This window comes from Microtus oregoni, unplaced genomic scaffold (genome assembly GCF_018167655.1).
Source record: "Microtus oregoni isolate MIOR12 unplaced genomic scaffold, Mior012 000011F_ref0000422, whole genome shotgun sequence".
NCBI classification, from domain to species: Eukaryota; Metazoa; Chordata; class Mammalia; order Rodentia; family Cricetidae; genus Microtus; species Microtus oregoni.
Window position 1 is genome coordinate 33,072,124 of NW_024543070.1, and position 27,045 is coordinate 33,099,168.

At 43.0% G+C, this 27,045-nt stretch overlaps 1 protein-coding gene across 2 annotated transcripts in view; it reads left to right on the forward strand.

Annotated features, from left to right (window-relative positions):
- Positions 1–3,179: 3,179 nt before the first annotated feature.
- Positions 3,180–27,045, forward strand: part of LOC121453498 (desmocollin-2-like) — a 34,203-nt gene continuing 10,337 nt past the window's right edge. For both annotated transcript variants that reach the window (XM_041660318.1, XM_041660320.1), the window contains exons 1-9: positions 3,180–3,510; positions 12,065–12,149; positions 13,163–13,362; positions 14,869–14,988; positions 16,041–16,196; positions 19,844–19,988; positions 20,822–20,988; positions 23,794–23,928; positions 24,166–24,351. In XM_041660318.1, coding sequence (XP_041516252.1) covers positions 3,442–3,510; positions 12,065–12,149; positions 13,163–13,362; positions 14,869–14,988; positions 16,041–16,196; positions 19,844–19,988; positions 20,822–20,988; positions 23,794–23,928; positions 24,166–24,351 — 1,263 coding nt within the window. In that variant the 5' untranslated portion in view covers positions 3,180–3,441. The remainder of the gene's footprint in view (positions 3,511–12,064; positions 12,150–13,162; positions 13,363–14,868; positions 14,989–16,040; positions 16,197–19,843; positions 19,989–20,821; positions 20,989–23,793; positions 23,929–24,165; positions 24,352–27,045) is intronic.

Below are 27,045 nucleotides of genomic sequence, written 5' to 3' on the forward strand. Positions count from 1 at the left end.
GGAGTTAGTCTGCCCAGGGGTATAGAAGACATCTTCAAGAGAAAGAAATAACACACCATAGCACCTATAGCAAAAGACACCTGTGAATGCAGAGACCTAAGAAACACAGATGTGTGTGTGCATGTGTGTGTATGTGTGCATGTACGCACACATGTGCAACACCAACACTTAGAGTGTAGTGATACTTCCAAGTTAGATAAGGCACGAGGGCAGTCTATATCCAATCTGAAGAGAATACACAGGCACAGTCAACGAGAAAGAAGAGAACCTGAACAGATAATCTTGGCTTGTTTGGCCTGGGATTTAATCTCAGACACATTAACCAGTGGCTGCTATGTATATATTCCACTTCACTGGCACTGATTTTGAAAAGCAGGTTTAAAGAAGTATGTGCCACAGTAGAACACAAATAGTTTATTTAACAGAGAGGCAAAAACACTTTCCTTGTGTTACAAAAGAATTAAAATTGGCGCATATTTCTAAAAATACACAAACCTTATATAGTCTTATTTTAGCTTCATATAGTTAAGTAGTAGATGCCTGTGGAAGTCTTTGCTTGTGATTAAGAAGTGAAGGAAGGCTTAGAAGTGATGAGTGAATTTGCATTAGAACTGAGTCCTAGACCAAATGGACAGTCTCATTCCGAAGCAGTAGAAAAACAGGGGGCAGTCACAAGAATGAGATGGAGCATGTGATATAAGGGACAAGAGATGGGGTAGTACAGTTTGGAGTAGCGGGTGCCCATGATAACAGACCCTGAAGGAATTAAAGATCATTTATTCCGAGTTCATCATACACCGCATCATTTAATCTTTAGGAGAACTCTGGGCAGTGAAGAGGTGTGTCTTTGCTGTTATCACAGGGCTGGCTCCTTACATCCACCTCTGAGCTCTGTGCAGTGAGTTTCAATCTTGTTTTCTTTTCCACCTTTGATTTGTGTCATACTTGCTCCATTGTCAGTTCTGGGTAAGGGACACACCTTAGATAGCGTCCTCCTGAAAGCCACATTCATCTATGAGTTTCTTTCAGAGACCCTGGCAATTGTGGGACGTGGACATGGGGAATTACTGAGAATTAACTCGCTCAGTGACAGGTGACTTTGCGCACAAATCTGTGTAAGTGGGGTTTTTGTTTGTTTGCTTGTTTACTTCAGTGTATTTAAATTCTGGACTCTGAAACTAGAAGTCTGTGAAACTATTGGGTAGAGTTGGGCCCTGGAGTTAGGGTTGTACATTATTCCTCTATTTAGGGAGTCTTTGCTTCTGAAGGTCTGTGATATCTATGTAACTATCCTCTGCCTCCAACTGTCTCTTGGTAAGTCTTTCAGGAGCAGTCCAGCAGTTTAGTGTAGGTGGAGGAGGTGGCATGGGGTTACCTTTCTTATCAAATGTGAGTGCCGCTGCCCAAGGAGTTCTCGAAGCCGGGCAAGATGGACAAGAAACTGATTTGACTTTTGATTCTCTGCTAGGGTAACACAGAGCTGGCATATGTCTGCTGAGTTAATGTTCACAGCCAATGACACTGTCAAAAAAAAAAAAAGAGTCACGTCTTCTACTCTCACACCTTCATGGTAGGATGTTTCAAAACTGGCTCAAGGAGGAATTCGCGAGGCTGACTTAGAATGTGTAAATTTTATCTAATACTTTGAGTAAATTTTCAAGAAGAAACAAATGAAAACTGCCCTTTTATGAGCTTTAGTTATCCGGCATCTGTGAGATGAATTGTTAGAGTGCTCTCTCACCCCTTTCTGGGATGAGAAAGAGCATGAGGCATCCCACAGGTATTGGAGGTTGAAGGTAGGCAAGAGTTTGGCAATGCCCTATTGTCAAGAGCTGTGATGCCGAAACCAGTTGGCTTCTGTGCTTTCTGGAAAGCTTGGAGCTGGACAATGTGATGTCATCACCAATGAGCTGATAGGCATTTATGAAATCATCATTGGGCAAACATGAAGTAAGTAAACAAAAGCATGACACTCAGACTCATGATCCAGGCTTATTTTACTAGCAATCGCTGATAATTTTATAGTTATGGAGACGACAGGACACTCACTTATGTAGCATTCATTAATAAAAATCAAGAGGTCAGGTGTTTACCATTAGACATCAGTGTTGAATTTAACATACGACTGCTGTTATCACCATTCCGGGTCTGCTCATCACAGGAAAACATTTCCATTATTAAAATGGCACTGAGTGATGTGTGCATCTCTTTAAACTTGTTTTCTGCGGCCATCTTTAAACCAGGTGAGGGAAGGGACACATTTGTCTTCCTGGTGGAACTCCCCTGGCATCTTAGAAAAGAGGCACAGAAGGGTGAGTCAGAAGCCCGTTCTGAGGAGTGCGCAGCACAGGGTTCTCAAGCTTAATCTTCCTGGCTAAGTGCTGCTGTAATTCCTAGGCTTAAGTGCATGTCAAGTCAGAGAACAAATTCTCCTGTTCTTCTTCACTTTCCACCATGAACTCTAATCCCGATGACAACATAAAAAAAAAAAAATTGGTACCAGGATGTCCGGGACTCTCATGTGGGAGATGGCTCAGGAGAAAATCACAAGAAAACATGTTCACATACGACAAAGTTCTTAGAGAAAATCAGTAGCCCACATTTAGCTGATGGCTGGGCCTCAGTTGATGTGTTTTCTGTAGTAACTTCGGTTTTGTTATGTCCTCTTCCCTCCCTCCCTCCCTCCCTCCCTCCCTCCCTCCCTCCTTCTTCCCTCGCTCCCTCCCCCCCTCTCCTTTCTCCTCAACTTCCCTTCTTTCCTTTTTCTCCTTAAATTATAGAACCTGTGTCACTGTCAAATAGTGTAATTTCTGAACCTTGAAACCCTCTAGGATGGAACTCCTGTTGGAACTGTATTTACCCGTCTGTCTGTGGGATTTTGATTTACACAGTAGAATCTCCCTTGAGTCCACCTCTTATCAGTATGGCTTCAGGCAGCTGTGAGTAACTTCAGCCAGTTGATGCAGGGGAGTTGTGAGTCTGGGAGTTACCCCCAGGATAGGGTCCTCCACTGGCTGGGGGCAGTGCACTGGGCGGGGCCATGACCTGAGCTCCCCAGTGAGTCTTAGTATAGTCAGGGCTTCTGCTGGGCAGGGCCAGCTGCTAATCCTACCAGATGGTCACCTGGGCGGGGTGGGGGGGCGGTGGTGACAAGGGACATATAGGTGGCGTCTGCTGGTGAGAAACACATAGTACAGGTGAAAGGGTGGCTGTGAGAGGGAGTTCCAACCGGCTGAGTTCTTAAAGCCATGAAGACACAAGAAAAATAACAAGGAGTGGCCGACAGGAGTCTTTTGGACTTGCCTGGAGCTCCACCCTCGGCCAGAGGAAAAGTCCCTCGGGACCGAGGCGGGAGCATCAGACAAGCGCGAGAAAAGCGCCTGTGCGCGCTCCACCTCTACGCAGCGGGTGCGGGGCGGCGACCTGTCCTTTGGGCTGGTCATGGCGTCCGTAGGACCTGTGCGTTCCGGGAGCCCAGCCCTTGGCCTTCCGCACCTACTGACCCTAGCGGTGAGCTCCGGGGACCATTGGGGAAAGGGACATCGGGGCCAGGGCGGCTGGCGTAGATAGGGTCACCGGGCCTCGCGACCTCTTAAACTGAAGTTGTTGGAGGTGAGGGAGGGCAACAGGAAGCTAAGCGGCGGCGCCAAGGTCCCGCAGGGGAGGGAGTGTGGCCGGGAGCCGTATTAGGCACGCGCGGCGGCTGGAGACGGGGGCGGGTTGCGAACGCCCAGCCAAAACCCTGGCCTCGGGGGTTCCCTAGGCAGAGCGGGGTGCGCCGAGGTTGTGCTGGAGCTGGAGCACGGACCTGGAGCCCTGGGTGCTGGCCATCCTGACTAAAGGCAGCTGCCCAGGAGCCGACAACCGAAAGCCAGTGTGGTGTCCTTGGGGGTCAAAAAAAGAGGACTTGTTGCTCTTGAGGGTTCTATGCTAGGGTTGGGATTTGAGAGCGAAATGAGAGGTGGAAGAAGAGAAGGAGAGAGAGAGAGAGAGAGAGAGAGAGAGAGAGAGAGAGAGAGAGAGAGAGAGGGGAGGGAGAGAGAAAGAGAGAGAGAGAGGCCTTTCTCTCAAAATTAGGAGATGGTGGAACAGAGATGACCATTGATCCCCTATAATCCTGGGAAGAGAACTTTCTGACCCTGAGATCTTGTCCTGGGAGGGGTTTGGATTCCTTATCTCAACTCTGCTCGGATTCATTCTCCTTTAAGTAGTAAAACAGCCAGGACCTCGAACCCTATCGAGGAACCAAAAAAATGGCTTTATTTGGACAGGACTGGATTTCTCTAGGAGCCAAAAGACTCCAGAATTCACCCCTTATAGGCCTTTGGGGAGTCTGGGGAGCCCCAGATTGTAGTTTTATATGGATCCCTTGGACAAGGAAAAAGTTGATTGTGCTAGGTGAACAACTTGATCGTGTTCTTTTACCCATGCAGTGTAGGCTCAAGCTGTCCCTGAAGGGAAGCCTGGCAGAACCCAAGGAACCAAGTGTGTGTGTGTGGTGGGGAGGGGCTGAAGGCGGGGGTTTCAAAAGGTTAGGACATCTTCCATTTCTCCTGGACTCTCTTTTCACAAGGGATTCCTGCATTTTTAGTTATTGAAAATGTGGTTGGTTACTGGTTAGAATGTCAGTTCCAAGGAATGAATGGACTTTAAACTTTTGATCACAATTCCCAGGGACTATTCACAAGCACAGGTAGGGACAGGTACCGCTGCACTCCAGATTTTGTGGCTGAAGAAACAGCCTAGGGCAAACAATGGTCACAAAATAAGCTGCTGGTGACAAAGACTGAACTTTGGCTGGTATCTAGTGGGGGGAAGTTGCCACTTCCTTTTATACCGCAGGACCTTATTCTTTGATAGGAGAAGCATCCTTAGTCTTTGTGACATAGCAGTGCCCAGTGCAGACCGCACACCTGGGTGCACACGCCTCAGATCCTTTTAAAAACAGTGAATGCTGGGAGGAAGGAGGGGAAGTAGAATCCTCACTCCTTGACCTCTCTTAACTTCAGAATCCAGGAATGGGTGCTGGGGTGGGGGCAGGGAGGTTCTGGTTACTGGCAGTTTGCTTCCTAGCAGGAAAGTGTAGCAGGAGTCCCCTCAGGTTGTTCTAGACTCCAGTGTGGTGTGGGTGAACAGGGTTGTCGGGCCTCAAGGGCGTGGGAAGGTGTGAGGTCTACTGAAGAGGAATCACTCTTGGGGGAAGGGGTGCGGCTCCTCCACAGCTCCTGTTTCCCATACACTCAGGTAATCCCTCCTCCACATTCCACATGTCAGCTTCTCTCCCCTTCTTAGTTCTGCCCCACCCGGTAGTGGTAGTGTCTTAACCACTGGAGCTTTCTTCCTGAATGCCCCGGTGGTGCTTTGTTCTCTACAGCCGTCTAGGATCTCCCGTGACTAGTTTAAGTGACATGTTCTACTCCGCACTTAGTCCTACCCTGACTGGTTCCTAATTCTGGATGTTATCACCTTAGAAAAAACTCTAACCCTCAGAATCTGACTTCTTACCCAGTTTCTCCACGCCCCCACCCTCCCTTTTTCCTGTGTATGATTTGAAGACGTAAGCATGAGATCTTCCCCTTTGACAGACAGGGTTTTGAGTGCATAGTAACAGAAAATTAACCACAGGCACAGTGCTGTGCAGCAGCTATCTGGACGTTTGTGCCTTCAGTGACAGAAACGGTATAACTGTTAAGCAGTGGATCATCTCTTTCTGTGCCTCGTGCCCTGACCACTCCTTCTGTTTGTTACTTTTGTCTTTTTGGCCCCTGTTATTCTCACTTGTAAACACTAATTGTCTGTGTGGCCTTGTTCTAAGTCCTGTTTCCTGGAGTGTGTGTGTATGTATTCTAGAGGCCATTCCATCTACTATATGCTTTAAAATATCTCATTATCCTAAATCAATACTGCTGTTTCAGACATCACCTTCAAACAAGCATTTATATTTCTGCACCATACTGTTTTTTTATGTTTCCAAACAGTGTTTTTCCTTTGGTGTCAGAGATTTCAATGTACAGATCTCCTGTGTACTTTGCTTCTCATGGAAAAGTCTAGACGCTTGTCTCCTCATTACCCTTCTTAATCCTCCATTATCACAATAAGTTTATCCTCAAAGATATTGCATGGGACTGTTTATTGGTATTGCTTCTGTTGCTAGCTTTTGCTCAGTGGATACACCTGGCTGTATACCGGTCGTATATGAGCAGGCATTCTTATGGGCGGGAGTAGCAAAATTGTATACAAAGTACAGAATTGAATACAAAGCCAATGATGGTGATTTTGGAGATGTCCTCTCAGGACGGGTTGTATATGATTAGACAGAAAGCTGTTTACTAGTTGACAGCGTGTTATATCAGTGCTTCTCAACCTGTGGGTCGTGAGCCCTAATCCAATTGGGAAATTTACATTTTGATTCACCAAATATTTACATTATGAGTCACCACAGTAGCAAAATTACAGTTAATAGTAGCAATGAAAATGACTTTGTGGTTGGGGGGGTCACCACAACCTGCGAAGCTGTATTAAATGGTCACAGCGTTAGGAAGGCTGAGAACCACTGTCACATCTTGAAGGATAGCATCAGTATAAGAGTGGCTGAGATTGACCTTGAGGGTACTGGAGCTAGGCTGAAGTTTTGCAGACGGTAAAACTGAACCCACACTCTATGCAGAGCATCCCAGGAAACTCCAAGTAGATGAACTATTGAAACGTAAGACGACACCATGTGCAATTCAGGAGAAACATGATGAATCCTACAAATTTGCATTTAAGAAAGCCTATGACCCAGATTTCAACTTTTTTCAAGTTGAGAAAAGCAATGGTATAAAAACAAACAGAATTTCCATAGTACAAACGCAAAAATAAAACCAAGCAAAACGAAACAGCTATCTATTTGCCTCGTAACACAGATATTTTAAAGGTGAGTGTAATACATTAAAAAGTTCTTATAAGTTGTGAAGGAAAATTCTAGTATGAACAAGGAAAATACAAATTCTAGAAATTAAAACGTCATTAAAACATGAAGTATAAAAATAAGGAAAAGTGAAATGCCATTTCACACCTAAAGGTGTTTGTGCGCATACTGTGTAGGTGAGGCTTTGATGAATGGAGAACTCGCACGCTGTTGGTGACAAACGTTGTGTATGTCCTGTGTGGAGTGTGAATAGAGCAGGCGCAGGCAGGCTTGGCATTTTTCCTTTGTAAACCATGTAACTGATGCTTTTGTATCCACATACTGATAGAGGGCCCTGTTTTATTTAGTAGGACTTTGTATGATTTTAATATCTACATATCCCTTAGTTGCTCTTCTTTTTCATATTTTTCCATGACCTTTTGAATCAGATTGTTTAGATCCAGGAAATAGTGTTGAGATTTTATGGGGACCATAAAGCCATAATTTAATTTTGGATTAATGTATGTATGTTGCTGATTTTTCTTACTGCAGACCAGGTCTACGTTTCTTTCTGTGTAAATCCACCTATCTGTTATGCATAAATGTGTTTAGGTTTTTCTGAAACAGGTGAGTCTTTCATGGTGAAGTCATGGAAGGATGAGAAAGAGGCGTTTGGCAGTCCCAATCAGGAAGTAGACAACGTGGTCTTGCCACTCAGCCTTGTAGGTGTCTTAGTGAATTTACTCGCTGGCATTTCCACACATTTCACTGCCTTTTAAAAAATACTATATGACTGGTTTCATTTACGGACAGGAAGAGTAGCGATAACCATATTTTAGTAGTGCTTCTCATGGTAATTTGTTGATTGGTTTGCTTGAGTGTTGTAGGTAAAGTCAAAGCAAATAGAGATATTTCCCCCTCTCTGCAAGCCCTAGCTCTTTTGTCTAAGATCTCTTCAGTGTGTCCTGAAGTGCACATGCTGACCTTAGAAAACTTATTATGTTTCTGGGTTTCGTGATGATGTCATCTACTTTTCTGGTGGCCGTGAACAAATACCTGACTAGAAGCAGCTGGAAAGGGAAGAGTTTATTTTGGCTCTAGTTGGAGGTCACAGTCTCCCTTGGTGGGAAACTGCAGAAGAGTGAGGCATCTGGTCCCAGGTAAGGGGCAGTCAGGAAGTAGAGAGCATGGGTGTTGGCGCTCAGCTTGCTTCCTCCCTATTACTCAGTCCTGCACCCCTGCCCTTTGGAGGGTGTCACCACATTGGAAATGTCTTCATAGACACACTCAGAGCTGTGTTTGCACTAAGTCCGTGGAGAGGAACCATCACTGCTTCCAGTGCATTCCCTCTGACCCTGTGCTCATAATATACAACAAATTTTTTACACAAGCCATGCATTTGAACATGGATCCCAAACCCATGCAAAGACTGGATTTACCGTGGCTCTGTCTCATACTAACGGTATAATGGAGAGTAGCTCCCTGCATGTTATAGGTGTAACCTGCCTTTCATTTCCCTCCATTTCTATCGAGGCCAACAAGGCAGAGCCAGTCTTGGCAGGTCAGAAGTTATTTCTGGTTCTTCTTCCCTGCTGTCTGTGTTTCAGTTTTATGCACAGACCATGACCTTCGATTCCTTGCTGCTTTTGTTCTCTCATCTGTAGGATGTTTCAAAATGATGTTACTCATTGTTGCTAGTTAGTTTTCTCATGACATTCTCCAAGTTTTCTTACATGTCTCTATTGAAATGAAAGTTCTTTGCCCTGATTTATTTTTCCACAATGTTCAGACTTACCATACTCCACTATAAAAGCTACTTAGACAATAGATTTACTGGAGACAAATCTTTGCTTTTTTATTGGTCAGGTTTTTTTTTTCAGTGCTTTGAGAAATACCAGAGAAAAAGATGTTAAAGGAGAGAAGAGGACTTAGAATTTTAAAAAAACGTTTGTCTGTGGTTAACTGATGCCATTGCTTTTGGGCTCATGCAAGGCAGAAGCACCATGGGTGAAAGTCATAGTGGAGGGAAGCTATTCATCTCACATCAGACAGTAAGCGAAAGGGAAAACAGGATGGAGGCAGGACAGGCTCCATCATCCACAGACTTCCCTCCTTACATGAATTAGGAGCCAGTACAAGCTTCCCACCACCTCCTAACAGTGCCATCAAATGAAGCATTCATTTACAGCCACTGATTAACTCACAGTCACACTATCTAGTTGCCTCCTAGTGACTGGATGTCGCATCCAGAAAACAGGCCTTGGGGTCCCAGCTTATTTTTAAGCCATAGCAGCCCTTATAATGTGTAAAAGAAAGTGCGCATGACCATTGACCTTATTCAGAAAGTGCTCCACACTTCTTCAGAGTCACTGGAATTGTTTTCTCCTTGTAGTGTACACATCAGTCACTATAGCAGTGGCTCTCAGCCTCCCCAGTGCGGTGACCCTTTAATATAGTCTTTCATGCTGTGGTGACTCCAACTATAAAATTATTTTCTCTGCTACTTCATAACTGTAATTTTGCTACTGTGATGAATCGCAGTGTAAATACCCATGTTTTCATCTATATCTATATAATTTATTATTTAGCTTTCTTTCTTGTGAATTGGTTTGAAGGTGTCAGATTTTTGGAACTAGAGTTACAGACAGTTGTGAGCTGCCATGTGGTATTAGGAACTGAACTTGGGTCCTCTGGTAGGCAGAGGACCTTAACCACTGAGCCCTCTCTCCAGCCCCAATATCTGTGCTTTCTGATCGTCCTGGGCGACCACTGTGGAAGGGTCTGAGAAGCACCGTGCGATGGATTTCTATCGCGGTTTCTGTCATCTGTCCTTCTGTGCACTTACGGTTTCAACCTTGCCTTCTTCCATCGTGACTGACTCATGGCCACTCCTCAGCCGACCTCATCTGGTTCCTGGGTGAGCTGGCTTTCCCTGCTCTCCTCTGCTCCTAGGTCAGCCTGTACTTCCCTGCCATGCCACTTCCACACCCTATCGAGCTTACAAATATGTCTATCCTGGGCTTCAGTTTTCATTCGTGTCGTGTTTGCTACTAGGTGTCTACTATATAGTAGGCATTCCTTGAAATGTGTTGTATGGATGTGTGAATGGGTGAATGTCAGCAACATAGTTTCCAAAGGCGCTTGTCTTAATTGGGCCATTCAACACCTTTACCACTAAGACTTAGTGCAAGTACCATGGCGCTACCTGAGAACACTGCTACACCACTGCAGCTGCTATCCTGTCTCCTGTTCACATGTGTCCACAGTCTTGGTGGCCACACCACTGTAGCTGCTATCCTGACTTCTGTCCCCATGTGTCCGCAGTCTTGGTGGCCACACCACTGCAGCTGCTATCCTGACTTCTGTCCCCATGTGTCTGCAGTCTTGGTGGCCACACCACTGCAGCTGCTATCCTGACTTCTGTCCCCATGTGTCCGCAGTCTTGGTGGCCACACCACTGCAGCTGCTATCCTGACTTCTGTCCCCATGTGTCCGCAGTCTTGGTGGCCACACCACTGCAGCTGCTATCCTGTCTCCTGTTCACATGTGTCTGCAGTCTTGCTGGCCACACCACTGCAGCTGCTATCCTGTCTCCTGTTCACATGTGTCTGCAGTCTTGGTGACTATACCGTAGCAGTGGCTATCCTGACTCCCGTTCCCAGGTCTCTGCTGTCTTGTGCCATGTTGATTGACTGCCTGTGAACACCAGATAAGGCCACTTTGAAGCTTCATGCGTAAAATGCGTTGTTGCTTTTTTTGCACTCTGAACAAAACCTGCATTTCTCATCATGATATTATAGATCCTAAGCAATATGTTCCAGACTGTTCTTTAAGTATGGAACTGTTTTTCCCCCAGCTTATCTATCCTCCAGCCTTCTCTATCATCTTCCTCGGCTTTATTTCTCCCATAACTGTTATCTGTCTTGGTGGGATGTGACATTTGTGCACTTGTCTGTTTGCTCGTTGGTGCATTGGAACCTGGTCTGTTGAGGGCAAGGTCTTTGCTTTGCTCGCTGTTGGAGCCTGTGACTCAGCTTGGCACCTCCTTACCCTGAGTGTTGGTTGAATGGATAAGTGTTGACTAAGTGAATGAGATATTCTTTGTCAGTCTCCTTGAGCCCCGATACTTAAAACATCTGACTGCTCCCCTGCTCCCTTGGCTATGCAGCCTATGAAAATTCTTTTGCTTTCAATTTAAAAGTCTTTTTTAAGGGAGTGATTTCAATTTTACAATTAAAAGATGATCTTTTCCTTATTAGATCCTTCCTATATGGTTTAAATTAAATAACTACAGGTGCTTTAAGATAGACTGAAAAAGAAAAATTTCAACTGATCTAGCTGATTTTAGTTCATACTAAAGGACTTCATCCTCGGCACAGGTGCTGGTTGGTTTCCCTGCTTTTGGCCAGTCATTTGATGAGCTGAAGAAAATGGAACACACATCTTTCAGAGGCATCCACCGAAAAAGTTCACAACATAATAAAATTTGGGTTTTCAAATGTATGACCAATGCTCACGGTTGACCACTAAATCATTTAAAATATTTGAAGTCAAGTGTTTTCTAACTGTGAGAAGCTGTGCCTTCCGAATAAGGTCCCATGCTTGCGTGAGCTGATATAGGCCGCCCCTCCCAAGCAGTCCCAGTGCCTTCCAGCAATGGCGTCCAGGTTTGGTTCAGCAGACTTTTGCTTTGCCTCTGTAGCTCCTGGGATGCTGAACATTCATGGAAACAGTGTGATGGGATGGCGGTTCTAGTTTTTCTCTTTCCCATGTGTGTTTGGTGCAGTCTCTCACATGTTGTGCTGGATCCTCACTCTGCTGTCCCTGGCAGTGAAAATGCTAGTAAATTCATATTACAAAATGAAGTAAAAGCAGTTCTAAGAAAGAATGTGGTTTCCTGAGTATAAAGTGCCGTGTAAAAGAAGGGAGCCATGGGGACCTGTTATCCTGTGCCCATCTCCTTCTCGTATTTCAGGTTTCTTACCCTGGTACATATTTCTTATTTTATTTTGTTACTTTAAATCAAATGAATTTTGTGTAACTATACATATACTCAAGTATTTAATGTTTCTTTTATGTAATTAAGTGGATATTACTATGTAGTGGAGACTTAGGTAAACTCTCTATTCATTGGAAAGATTTTGTGAGTGTATGACACTGATTTGTTTGTTCTAGATCCTTACACTTGCCTCTGAAGCGTGTCAAGAAGTGATCCTTCGGGTTCCCTCTGAACTACCTGCTGAGAAATTTGTTGGCCGAGGTAAAGAGCAGCTGCAATGTGTGATAATCCCTAGTGTGGTATGCTTTGTGAAAAGTTACTGTGACTGCTAGAACCACGAGAGATCCATGATCAGGAGTTAAAAGCGAACAGTGCAATCAATTCTAATATATGTTATATCATATTTTTATTTAAGAATAGGATTACCCAAAGAAGGTAAGTAGATTAAGTTCAAATCATCACATATTTTTTGGTATTTATATTACATGGGGGATATTGTATATGCTAAATATGTTTCTAAGCTTTTGAAGAATAATATTGAAGTTATTTCTTGATTTTCTTCTTGGATTGTCATCATTAAAAGTTCTATGTCTTGCTTCATTTTGCTTCCACTGTCTTTTGAGGTGTGCTGGCCCTCAAACCCAAGCCAATGGTGCTGGGCAAACAGCCTTCCCCGAGCTGCATCTGTAGCCCCATGCACTGCCTTGCACCAGTCAGTTCCTTACTCATGTAACTTATGAAATAAGTGTGTCTGTGCATGTGTGCGCATACACAAGAACACACACAGAGGGCAAGAGATTTACCCCCTGACATCTTACTGGCCTCTCAGTTCATTATAGGACTTAGGTGTATAAGGAAAAATGAAATCAACCCAATGTGGCCCACAGTAGGTTAACTAGTTTACACGTGGTGTAGACTTCAGTAGTATTCAGTTTAATAACTACTGACTTTATTTCAGGTAGTATATAGTCTCTAACAGCTAATTTTAGTTAAGAAAGAAAGCCCATTTTTAGTGTTGTATCAAATGTTCAAATACTAGAGTCCTCATGTCTCCTTTTCAGAAGAGATATCTCTTCAAACAGGTATAAAACAAGCATTAGAAACAATATGGATGTTTAGGGAGGATCTTAACCATAGCGTCTCATGTAGCATTGTAGCAGTACTAAATATAATGGTGGGAATGTGTTTTTCATGTTTTGCTCCCCTTGCACATGCATACTGTATATACTGTTGAACACTATGCTGCTCAGTTACTGCTGTGTGTATTTCCTCAGTGAACCTGAAGGCCTGCCTGAAATCGGCAAATCTCATTCATCTGAGTGATCCTGATTTTCAAGTCTTTGAAGACGGTTCTGTGTACACAACCAATTCTGTTGTTTTGTCTTCGGGCCAAAGAAGCTTTACGATATGGCTTTTCAACACGGACAGCCAAGAAGAAAGAGAGCTGTCTGTCCACTTAGAGGGCCCAGTAGAGGTAAATGAGATGACATGCAGGAGATGTAATGGCATGGGCTCTTTGGGCTTGACTGACGCCACCAAGGAAGGTGTGGAACCAGAGAAGATTGGGTGGTTTGGGTGAGGGGAGAACAAAAGCCTCAACAGTGTTGAGTGAAGGAGGGTTGCTTGTGCAACACATGTCATTACAAGTTGTCACAGCTTTCATTTGGGAACTTGACATAGGACACAAATGACACTTCAATTTTTGGAATGAATTTCCAAAAACAAGTTTGGAAACTACCACACCTTGATTAAATTCTTTTCCCTCGTGCATATTAGTGTTAACAGGTTCTCTTGTTCTTGTCTTCTTGAAGAAATGAATTCAGCCAAACGACATAGGTAGTTTAAGCAGCTGTTTATTTAGACAGCCAAGGCAAGGAAACAAACACCGAAAAGAGACAATGGACTGGGCTGCCCCAAGGCAGTCATCAGCCCAGTGAATTCTGGGATTTGGATCTTAAAAAGATTTATGAATATTTATGAGACAGGTGGCATACTCTGGGGGAAAGGTGGTCCATTTTTGGTCAAGTTATGATGGACCACATATATTTTTAGGAGTTTTCTTTCCATGATCCTCTAGGAAAGCCCACACAAAGAGTATGTGGCGGGGTTCTGGGAGGGTTAAGCTACAATGTAAGCAATAACATGATGATGTCTGGATATGGAGGATGCAGACCCTTTGCTAGGGACCTGTGGGGCAGAATGGTTTTTGCCTTAGTTTCTAATATACCAAGAACAAAACTCAAGCTGTGCCTTCAAGGTGCTTAGCCTCAAAGGGCTTCTGACTATCAGGAGGCTCAGCCTCATGGACACAGCTGCAGCTTTCCTGCTCTGCCTCATGGTTACCATCCTGCCGTCTTGTATCATTAGCATGGCTGGAGTCTTAGAAGACTGAGAACAAGGAGAAGGTTTGGACCACATTATGTGCCTGCCTATTGACTGTGACACCAAAGGTCAAGGCAACCTCTCCTCAGTCCCTGGGCCTTATTCACTGAAACTGTCTCTGCTCCGTCACCATATTTATTTCTTCGTTCTGACAGATGTCTGTTGGTCTCCTGGCTCTGGCTAGTTGCTGGTGAGTGGACTCTGCTTATGCTACATATGGGAGTGAAGCCATCCCTGTCATTCTCATTGCATCTCTTCCTCTTGCATTCTTGCATGGCAATGTGGCAGCAAGAATTTGCTTTCCAGTGTGGCATCTCTTCTTCTAGCCCATCTCTCTGCCTTCTGTATTTCCACCAAGGTATTTTTTTAAGAGGATGGCTGGCGTAACAGCAGAAACAACAACAGTCTTTGCCTTTGTTCTTATTATTTCCTGAGTATTGCAGATTTGTTGATTTTTGAAGCACTACTATGAGTTTACACCTTTCTACCCAACCTTCATGAGAAGAGACAACTATATCACTTCAGCTCTAATGTCTGGATATGAAGTCGTCATGGACTTTTACAACTAAGGTTTATCTTTCTTGTTTTCTAAATCAAGGCACTAAATAAAAGACTGCATGCAGAGAAAGTTCTCAGTCGTTCCAAGAGAAGATGGGCTCCTATCCCCTGTTCCATGATGGAGAATTCCTTGGGTCCCTTTCCACTTTTCCTTCAACAGGTATAGTTCACTTTGGCTGCTAAGATTCGTCATTTCCATTTTAAAAAAATAATTAATGGCTATTTAAAATTAATTCTGTGAGGGCTGGGAATGTATCCCAGAATGCTTGCCTGTCATGCTCAGGACCTTGGTTGAATCCTTACTAATTAAAAAGATGTAAAATAGTTGCATGTGACCATCTGAATGGAAAGTTTAAGTATCATGTTTCAAGATATATGTGTAAGTAATTCTTAACAGTCAGTCATGTACACAGTTTTCAGCTTTAGTCATGACAAAGCAATCTGTAAGAACTGTAAAGCTCACCATCAAGCACTCTAAAACATGTTTCTTTAATTTATTACCAGTCAACAGGGTATCACACAGGTGGGGCACAATCTATAAAGTCTAAAAATGTATGCTTCAATAAAGATTAAAATTGAGTTAGGATAAAGGCACGTGTGTGCGTGCACACTCTCTCTCTCACACACACAAATACATATGCATTTATATATATATACACACATATACATACACAGAAATATATACAGTCTAGATTTATAAACGAGGACAAATGTGATGTTTGTCTTTGGAGTTTGTCTTATCCACTTAGACATCAAGCTGACCTTACCTTCAGTTCTCCCATCTCTACTCTCCCTGTGCTGGAATGACAGGCATAGGCCACCATACCTGGTGAAACCAGTTTTTAAAATGCTTTGCCAAATACAGTTTAATCTCAGGAATTAACTAGAGTGGCCGCCGATAATCGTTCACGCTCGTATTGCTGCACTTTCTAGTGCAGAGAAATCTCAAGCATTTGCTTCATGTGTATAACGTTCAGCTCTCACAATAGTCCTTGATTTAGAAGATAAGATTCTTCTAGAGGATTTTGCAAGTGTCTTGTTTTTTGAAAACTTTCAGTCATAATTCCTTATTCTATTGCTGCATTTTTCTAACACTGAATAAGACCGGGTACTATTGTTATTCTAGTAACCGGCAGTGTGATAGCATAAAATACCTGTGCAAATTCTGCTGAAATAAAGATATGTCTCATGCTTGGAATTTCTTCTCTCTAGATCCAATCTGATACAGCTCAAAACTACACCATATACTATTCCATCAGAGGCCCAGGAGTTGATAGAGAACCTCTAAACTTATTTTATGTGGAAAGAGATACGGGAAACCTGTATTGCACTGGTCCCGTGGATCGTGAGCAGTATGAGTCCTTTGAGGTAAGGTCTAAAAATCAAGTGCTATATTAGCAGTTGTTGTAGTTTGGGTTTCTACTGCTGTGATGAAACACTGTGATCAAACAAGCTGGGAGGGAAAGGGTGTATTTGGTGTCTGTTTCCACACGATAGTCCATCATGGAAGGGAGTCAGGACAGGAGCTCAAACAGAACAAGAACCTGGAGGCAGGAGATGATGCAGAGACCATGGAGGGGTGCTGCTTACTGGCTTGCTCATCTTGGCTTGCTCAGCTTGCTTTCTTATAGAACCCAGGACACTGTCCCACCAAGATTGCTCCACCTACAATGGGCTGGGTCCCCCACCGTCAATCATTATTTAAGAAAATGCTCAAAGGCTTGCCCACAACCCGATCTTCTGGAGGCACTTTCTCAAACAGGGTTTCCCTCTTTCCAGAGGACTCTACTGTGTCAAGTTGACATAAACCCAGCCAGCATAGCAGTTATTACCCTTGGCCACTGTGTCTTTCACTCTTAATTTATTTACTTTTCTTATATTCCCTGAGGTTTTCACTGGTGTTCTGGCTACAGTCAATGACAGAATTGACTTAAAACAAACAAATATTCAACGGAATAAATAAAATTCAGTTCTGTTAGGTTATTCCTGGTTTTATGATTTTTTTTCCCCCTGTTTTTCCTATTTTCCAATGGAGCAAACTTTGTCTGCTCATTTGTCTGTTAGAGAAGCTCTTTGTGGAGTGGGGATGATGCAGGAGCTGAGGAATCTCAGCAGCTGGCTTAACCTCAGTGCTTTGCAGTGGGAGAGATGATTACAGGGAGACCAGGAGGGCTGGGCAGCCCCTAATAAAGCTCAGTCAGTCTTTCAGGTGCTTCATGGATTTCCCCTGTGGGGTCCTCTTTCTTCTGGGCCTGTTGGCCACCAGGTCCAGAGGGAAAAGGGGCAGAAGGGACAACAAACCTTTGTATGTGGCCCATGAGCATGAAGGGAGATAGCCCTCTGGGAGACAGATTTTGGTTAATCAGCTCAACTTTGTTCCAGAGTATAAGGAATGTATAGGACTGGGGAACCTGGAGACAAGCCCTAATTTGCATTAAGTGGCAAGCTCCTATTATAAGGCTTAGTGTGTGGCAGTAGGGTCCTATAGCAGAGCTCCCTAACAGAAGCCTTGAGCAGGAATCTGTGCCAAGGGTCAGAATAAAGATGAGCTACCATCTAGTTTAGAGATAAGCAGCTGGTTTAGAGACAGCTTTTAGAAAAAGTCAGTCCTCCAGACCTAGGGACATTCCAGATAAGGGCAGGTAGAGAGCCGGAAACCTTTCTGTGGAGGGAGGGAGGGAGTTTCCATATTGCTGAGCTTAGAGAAAGCGGCCAGGCTGTGGCAGACTGCTACCTCTAACCAGCGAGCAATGTATTTCAACAGGAATCTGTGTTTTCCTCTAAAAACCTGACCTCATGCTGGCTTGATTTCCAAGCAGGACCTGCTCATCTTACTTATCTGATTTTTCGTTATTTTATACAATTTTTGATGAGTCATTCTTTATTCACGAGGAAAGCAAACTAACTGTATAGACACACAAACTATGAGTTTTGTGTTTAAGTTGGGGATTGCTACTGTGTGGCTTTCATAATGTTCTGCTGTGTCTACGACAGTTGTTATTTAATGGTTAGATCTGGAATATAGATTATAAAATTATAAGGAATAGATTGTATGGGAGGGTGGTGCCCCTGAGTCCACCCAGGACATACCCAGACCCCATATTCTCAGCACAAAAGAGATTTATTACTCCTGAGGGCCAATCATGGGAGGCGGTGGTGGACTCTGGATTGGGCAGAGGCAGATAGCCAAGCAGCAGCAGCAAACAGCAAGCAGGTGGTTTTTGCAAGAGTAGGTGTTACGAAGAAGGGGGAGTCTGTGCTATGGTGATTGGTAAATCCTGATTGGACAGGTTAGCCAGATAATAAATTCTGACTGTTCTGTCTCAGGAATGAGTCAGTGATCAAATAAGGAAATGGACTTTGACGGCTAGCTTTAAGAATGTAGCCTAATAGCTTTTAGCAAAGAAGAGAGAAAGTAGGAAGAGAGCAAGACATGTTGGCACTGTGTTTGCCATGTTTGGACCTGTGTTTGCCGTGCTCAGGCCTGCTAGTACCTTCATACAGTATCTGTAGCCACACATGTGTTCTCTTCCTAATTCCTGCTTTTCCAATAAAAACATTTGGGTAAAATATTATTTGTACATATAACTATGGTGGTACCTAAAATACTAACAGAAATTAAAATACTATCTCAGTTAATTGTGTCCAAACTTTGTAGTGTAAATTAAGAAATATCTAAAAGTTGTACTTAAAGTCTATGTGTCTGAAATGGTCAGACAGAAAAAGAAATCAATATTTTTTGGTAAATAATAACAAATATTATACTTATGGATGACGTACAGTAGTGGTGAGGAATGCAAACTAAGCACATTAGTAGAGTAGATCAATATAAACATATTCTACTAACACAGGAAATCCGGGTCTCTTTCCACCTCACTGTCATGGCTGCATCCTGAAGTAATAACAGTGGAAGGCAAGTGCTCCAAGCCTCAGAAGTCTCCAGATGAAAGCCTCATTTGAGGGGTTGTTGAGGGTGTAACTCACTAGGGAAAGCATGCTTGACCTGTGTGAGGCCCTGAAATCTATCCCCAGCTCCACACAAAACAAAACATGGTTATTTTCTGTAGACGATTCACAGATGATTTTCTTTGGGTTACAAGCTCCACAAAAAAATGACATGGAGACTTATTATTATTATTATTATTTAACTTTTTTTTTATTGAGAAAAGGAGAAAAAAAACCAAGTTTCCACCTCCTCCCAGCCTCCCATTTTCCTCCCCCTCCTCCCACCCTTCTCTCCTTCCTCCCACCCTTCTCCCCCTCCCCCCACTCCTCTTCCCCTCCCTCTCCAGTCCAAAGAGCAGTCAGGGTTCCCTGCCCTGTGGTAAGTCCTAGGTCCTCCCCCCTCCGTCCATATCTAGGAAGGTGAACATCCAAACTGGCTAGGCTCCCACAAAGCCAGCACATTACGTAGGATCAAAACCCCGTGCCATTGTCCTTGACTGGAGCACTGGACTGAGCTCTCAAGGTCCCAATGAGGAGCAGAAGGAGGGAGAACATGAGCAAAGAAGTCTGGACCACGAGGGGAGCACCCACCCACTGAGACAGTGAAGCTGATCTATTGGGAGCTCACCAAGGCCAGCTGGACTGTGACTGAAAAAGCATGGGATAAAACTGGACTCTCTGAACATGGCAAACAATGAGGGCTGATAAGAAGCCAAGGACAGAGACTTATTATTAATTATGAAAGCTTGGTCTTAGTTTAAGCTTGTTTCTAACTAACTTATAACTTAATCCATTTCTATCAGTCTACATGCAGTGATGTGACTCATGGCTTTTGCCTCTCCTCCTGCATGTCCTGTTTCCTCTGTGTCATGTTGATGGCTCCCTTTGCTTCTTCTCTGAGACGTCTCTGTCCCCCGAAGCCCTACATAACCTTTTCCTGTCTCGCTATTGACTATTCTACTCTTTATTAAACCAATCAGAAGGCATCTTGGCAAAGACACATCTTCATAGTGAACCAAAAGATTATTCCACAACAACTTGACTTTTTCCCGATTTTCCTCTGATCACAGCTGACGGCGTTTGCAACAACTCCAGATGGGTATACGCCTGAGTACCCGCTGACCCTCATCATTAAGATCGAGGATGAGAATGACAACCACCCGATTTTTACAAAGACAACATACAGTTTCACAGTTCTGGAAAACAGTGCAGTTGGTGAGTTCCTACACCAAGGATCCAGGGCAGCTTGGATGGACTTTGGTTTATAAACTGAGAGTCTCTGTGGCCACAGGAAAGCCCTTCACACTGGTGGCAAGAAGATGGGTCCTGGGAGAAGGTTTCTTCTCCTTCACTAATTTCTTCATTTGGAAAGCTTCAATTTCTTAGTTTCTCATCCAGTAAATGGGTTGTCTGTAGACTAGATTATCAAACCGACTACGTGTATCCCGTTGCCTCAAGAAATAAATGACTTGAGTGGGCACTGAAATGTTTCTAAGGAGTCTATAAATGACATCATGCAGCACCTGGACACCTGTCTACTGAACTCCTAATGAGTAAATAGGATTCTGGGCATGATCAAGAGTCACTGAAAACAACACACAGAATTTCCCACTCTTATCCTCAGGACTGCATTGGTGCGATGTTAGGCTGAAGTTTTGGGTCTTACCCTAGAAAGACTTGACTGAACTGATTTTTAGAGAGAACTGGCTAATTCAAGAGCAGGCCTGCAAATGGCAAAAGAGATTAAGAATAATTAGAAAATATCAGTAGAAATTCAGAATTCACAGAGGGACAGTGTAGTCATTTATAGGAGCCCCCACCAAAATACAGTGAAAATAAGTCCTGGGATCATCATTTCCAAAAATAGAACGTAAATGTATTTACAAGGAAGTGTTATTGTATGTAGATAGCAATTAACTTCTAAAAGCGGTGATCCTGGTCTGTAATAAGGTACTTCGGAAGGGTTCTGAGCTAGGCAGAAAAGAGCGAAATAAGAGACACGGAGCACTTAAGGATTTGGAAAGTCAATGGCAGCTTTTCCTCCGCAGGCTCTGTCGTGGGAGAGGTCCTTGCGACTGACAGCGACGAGCCTGATACGATGCACACTAGGCTGAAGTACTCCATCCTGGAGCAGTCGCCATCACCGCCCACTTTGTTTACCATGCATCCCACTACGGGTGTGATCACGACCACATCGTCTCAGCTGGACAGAGAGGTAACAAGTGCCAGTTGGGACAGCTGGATTAGAACAGCTGCATTTGTGTGGCTCTTCCGAGTGCACTGTCTCAGTTGGGCAGGGTGGTGACAAGGGTTAGCGGGTAAATCTGGGGATTTAAGAGCACACATATATTATCTCTAGTCAGAAATATCTCACAGTGGAAATACCCCAACACATGAACTGTTTTGAGCAATGATTTGATGTCACAGATAGACAGTTCAGCAACCAACCTCTCATGGACAGATTTCAGCTAGGACACAGGCATGCTAAAAATATGGCGTAAAATCCCCTTTGAGCTTTGCTTGTCAGGCATGATTAGAAAACACAACAATTTCGTGTCTATTTGTGGGTCTGACACCGAGATATCCTATGTGGATTCAAGTGTTCTAAAATCTATAAACATCTGAAACACTTCTGGTCCCCAGACCCTTTAGATGAGGGATGCTTATGCCTGTCTATCTCAGAGCATTACCCGTCTGTGTGTTTCTGAAGTATGATCAGTTCCCAACTTTAGGAAATGTATCGTTTTTATTATGCAGAAGAAGGTCATTCAGTGGTTACTTAATGACATGCTAATTTAGAACACTGAGCTTATTCTCTCCTGACTTTTATCTTTTATGAAATCAAATTTTTCATAATAGTGTATTCGTAGTATTAAATGAGGAAGTTTCAAAAAAAAAAGAGCAGACCTTCTCAAGATGGGCAGAAATGTGTTGTCTACGGAGAAAGAATTATATTAACACGGGTCTCTTCAGCACTCTTCTTTATGTCCTTCCCCCTTGCATAGGTAAAACTATCTACACACGTGTAGCCTCTGGCTTTCATCTCAACTAACTGCTCAGATTCTTACCTGTCTGGACATCTGAAATCCATCTTAGATGCAGTATATATAAGATGTGACTTGGCAGCAAACTCTCTTTCCATATTTTCTTGGTAAAAGGGCTTTAGTAAGTTCCCCTATTGATGATTTTTCTAGAATCACCATGGAGTCATGCTCTCAGACTGTGTTAGATGTCGTCCTTACATTCTAGTTTAAACTGTCCTAAGCATGTTAACATTCTCTATGAGAATATTTTGCATGGATGCTCTGTACTTGTGAATACCCTAAGCCAATTACTTAGTGCCAATAAACTATTGCATCCCCCAGCAAGTACTAGACACCTAGATCCTTACAGCATTTTGGTGTGCTTATTTATCATCTATGATCTTTAATCTTGTAGAAGTACATGACTATTGGGTGTTACTTTGAATCTCAAAACTTCCAACAGGGGCTGGAGAGCTGGCTCATCAGTTCGATCTTTCTGCACTTTCTTCTGGGACCTGGGTTCAGTTCCCAGCACCACACTGGGTAGCTCATAATTGCTTGTAACTTTAGTTCCAGGGCATCTGACACCTTCTTCTGACTGCATGACCTCTGTGACATGTACATACATGCACTCAGGCACATGCATAAAACTAATATAAATAAAATAAAAATCTTTAAAAAAATGACTCTTTCTATTAAGATATATATTTTCTGACTTAGTGCAAATTTCCAGATCTTGACAAATGATTAAACAATATCAAGCTATCATGTGTACACTTCCCTTCATACCTTAATGGTTGAAACAGTTCATCCAAAGTTATCTTTGCCAACAAATGGTTGTTTTTATTGAAGTGATTTAACAAAATGTTTTCTAAATATTCTCTGGACAGCTTCAGGTTCCTTTCGTGTGTAATTACTGCCCTTTGCAATAGAAACAGCAAGCAACCAAACGGCAGTAAAAAAAAAAAATCATAATGGCTTGTTAAACTTCCAAACCAAACCTTTAAGTAAACACTTACGGGGTTGAGGAGAAGGCTGGGCAATTAAGAGTACATTCTCGTGTGTGTCTTGCCGGGAACCTTAGCCCATATCAACTGTACCACCAGCCCCAAGGGATTAATACTCTCTTTAGAAATCTCTGGTCACCCCTCTCCCCAAACACACACATATACATGGTGACATATAATGAAAACAAATCTCAGAAAGTAAATGAATGTTCCTGGCAGAAACGGTTATAAACATTGAACATAGAAAGGAGTTTACTGGATAGTACTTGCCTGTAATTTGTTGATCTCGGTTTTCTAGTTTTCACTTGTTCAGCCTTCTTAAATGTTGCAGTTTCTCTTTCATCTGCACACAACACTAATCAGCCTTGTAGGAGAGTAAAAGCCTGGTTTGTTTTCCTTTCTCATCAACTGACTGTTTCTGATAAATCTCAATGCGTCTTGATGCAAAGGAAACATGCTCGCCTCCTGGCAGACAGCAGCATTAGGTTTGTAAGGACAGTCAGGGGAAGTGAGCTGCAGACGTAAGAAGAGGTTTGCTGGAGGGGACATTGGAGAGGTGCATGTGAGTAGCATAGCTACTGGGTGAAGACAGGGAAGATCAACAGGGACTGAAGCCATGGCATGAAGGTGGCTGGAGAGGAGAAGAGCACTCATTTTAGTTATTACTCATTTGAATGTAAAAATGTACTTTGGAGGGACATAGAACCTTTTCTGCATTGCTACGGAATATTGAATGCACTCATGACACTTATTTCCCTTTTGGAAGTTGGTAAAGTTTACTAATTATAGTTCCTTGAATTGATAGCACTTTCCACTTGAGAAGTGACTAGTTTTCATGTATTGATTGCATAGTACTAGAGCAAGGCACCTCCTCTGGCATGTAAATGCTGTTAAACATCACAACGTTCCCCTAAAGAAGAGCAGCAGAGCCAAGGTTCTACTTATAAAGATGCCGCGTTTGCCTAACAGTTACACTTTCTTTGTTTTCAGTTAATTGACAAATACCAGTTGAAAATCAAAGTGCAGGACATGGATGGCCAGTATTTTGGCTTGCAGGCAACAGCCACCTGCATCATCACTGTCGGAGATGTGAATGACAACCCTCCAACCTTCACTCGCACTGTGGTGAGTGTGTGCTGTTTGTTAGAGAGAAATGCATGTCTGGCAGCTTGAAGGTGTGCACATCTCTTTGTGTCCCATTGTTTGGCAGGAAATGCTCACAATGACGTGAAAGTAGCTTGGGGTTAGTTTTAAACATGAGAACATGTGCTCTGGGATTTGTAAGAATGAGCTTATTTCCCGTGGTGATCTTGTTTTGTGATGATTAATTGATGAAGCTTTTCTCTTTTTTTTTTCTTTTAGTATGAGACATCAGTGGAAGAAAATACAATTGATGTGGAAATCTTACGACTTCCTATCCAGGATAAAGATTTAGTTAACTCTCCTAACTGGAGAGCTAATTACAACATCTTAAAGGGCAATGAAAATGGAAACTTCAAAATTGAAACAGATCCCAAAACCAATGAAGGCATTCTGTGTGTGGTTAAGGTAAGGATTAATTAGTAAATTAGATATTTGTGATTTATAATAGAGAATCGCAGGCAAAGATTTAATGGGCAGAAAGATATTTTGGTTAATGGAAACATGAAATACATAATATAGCTAATTATACTATTTTATTCATATAGATTAAATGAAGTGAGCATGTTCACTGTGAGTAGCTGTTAGTTCGCTTTCTATAGCTGTGATAAACATCATGAACAAAAGTCAGCCGGGGAGGGAGGCTGCTTTTTCTCCAGGCTTCCACTTCCATGTTTTATAGCCCGTCACCAAAGGAAGTCAGGGCAGGAACTCAAGGCAGGACCTTGGAGGCAGGAGCTGGAGCAGAGACCGCGGAGGGACGCTGCTTATTGATTTCCTCTTTCTGTTTGCCTAGTTTGTCTTCTTAGATACTTCAAGAACACCTTCTCTGGTGGCCCCACCTACAGTGCGCTGGGCCCTCCCACATCAATCGTTAATCAAGAATATGCCTCATTGGTTTTCCTACAGGCTAGAGTGATGGAAGCATTTTCTCAGCTGAGGTTTTTTTCTTCCCAGATAACTCTAACTTGTAGGAAGTTGGAGAAACCAACCAACAGAGCCTTGACAAAGACATAATTTTAAAATGTGTTTATTTGTGTTTTATTCATGTGGCATAGTATGCATTTTCTTACATATATTTTAACACTTTAAAACTTAGCATAGCGTTCACAGTAATGGACAGAGCCAGTCTTTTACAGACTATTCTTTCTGTTTTCAGGGCAAGGAGTAAGTATGTATTGAGTTTCTTAAATGAGTCAGAGCTGGTCAGACCCACAGGGAGACTATCACTGGGTCTATTGCTCTGTATCTTGTACATAGTACAGTCTTATCATGCAGGGTCTTAGCATGCAACTCACGCAGTCTGTGACATACCCACTTCCAAAACATCTTTCGGATATTATTTTGCACATAAGAGTCAGTGAAGCAACCCAAGATGTTTCGACCTTAGATGCTTATATGGCAGCATTAAGTAGAACATAACTCCATCCTGGTCTGGAGCAGTGGTTCTCGACTTGTGGGTCAAACAACCCTTTCACGGTGGTCGCATAGCAGATATCCTGCATATCAGGTATTTATATTACAATTCATAACAGTAGCAAAACTACAGTTATGAAGTAACAATGAAATGGTTCTATGATTGGGGTCACCACAACATGAGGAACTGTATTCAAGGGTTACAGCTTGGGGAGGGTTGAGAACCACTTGTTTAGAGTGTTTTCCTTTTGTACACGTTCTCCAGGACTGTGGATCAAAGAGGATAAATCCGTTTTCCTCGCAATGATACAAATTAGCTTCAGTTTCTGGGTTAGTTTCTGTTTCAAAACAACAAAGAAAGCCCTTTAAATCCCATGCCTTCTTTGACCCCACTGATGTCCAATCCCAATACCAGACTTTATCTCTGGGTCATTTCTGTCAACTGCTCCTGTTACCTCAGCAACCAGGCAGATTAAAGGATACTTGCTCTTGACTTTGGAGGAAGAGATTTCAAAAAGGAACAAATAATGTCTCTAAGCTTTCTATACTCTTGTTTCTCCACTGTTGTGGTGTTCAACTCTGTTGGAAAAGACCAAAGACGTAGACTCAATTTAGATTGAGGTTAAATGAATTTATTCTTACTGATAGCAGGGCAGCAACCTTGGAGTCAAACAGCATGCCGTGCTGAAGGCCCAAAGGGAGGGCTTATAGGTGGATACTAAAGGTGTACATTATAATTATCTATGGAATCCACAGCTGGGCAAGAGGATTGTTTCACCGCCCTCAGTTGTTTCTCTTTCCCACTGTATAGTAATGAAAGGACCCCTTCATCCCAGTCCTGCAGTGATAAGCAAGTTTACAGAAGCCAAAGGAAAGCAGTTCATATCTCGCAGCTGGAGCACCATTATCTAATTCTTATCCCATTTTAATATGGCACCATATCAGTTTTCTTTAGTCCTCACAGGGGAGTTATGTGCAAATTATTACACAGGTCTGAGCATTCTGGGGCAAGTATCACTAAGGGCAGGGATACAACAGTTTATTTCTGAGCAGGCAATAACACAGTCCCACCAGCTTAGGGCTGGCTGTCAGATCCCCACAACACTCCTAAACACTTTATAGGGCTGGGGCTGTAGTAGTGTGATGGTCTAGCATACCCAAGGTTTGGATTCAAATCCTAGACCAACATAAAGTGGGCATGGCGCCACATACCTATAAACCCAGCATTTGGGAGGTGGAGGCAGGAGGATGAGAAGTTATTTTCATTCTTAGCCCCACAAGTGATTTCAAGGCCAATCTTGGATACAGGAGACAAAACAAAACTGAAACGAAAACCGAAAAACTTCTTTAAAATTTGACCCAGTTTTTCACTCCCAAATCTAGTATAAATAACTGTCCTTCTGAAGACTCGGAGACAAGCTTTAGTAACCAGTGTAAAATAACTTACAGTCCACACCCAAAATTGGAACTTGGTTAAGCGTCGTATCCAGATCTCTGATACCTTGTACTTTAAACTTTCAATTTTCAACTTTTTCAAGTTTCAAGGGAAAGTTAAATAATTTTTGTTTGTTGCCAGTCCTACCCAAATTCTCGCTTGTTTGAAAGACTCCCCCCCCCCCCCCCAGCCGCCATGCAAATGGTTCAAGCTTCTGTTTAATATTCTCATGATTATTCCAGCCTGGTACT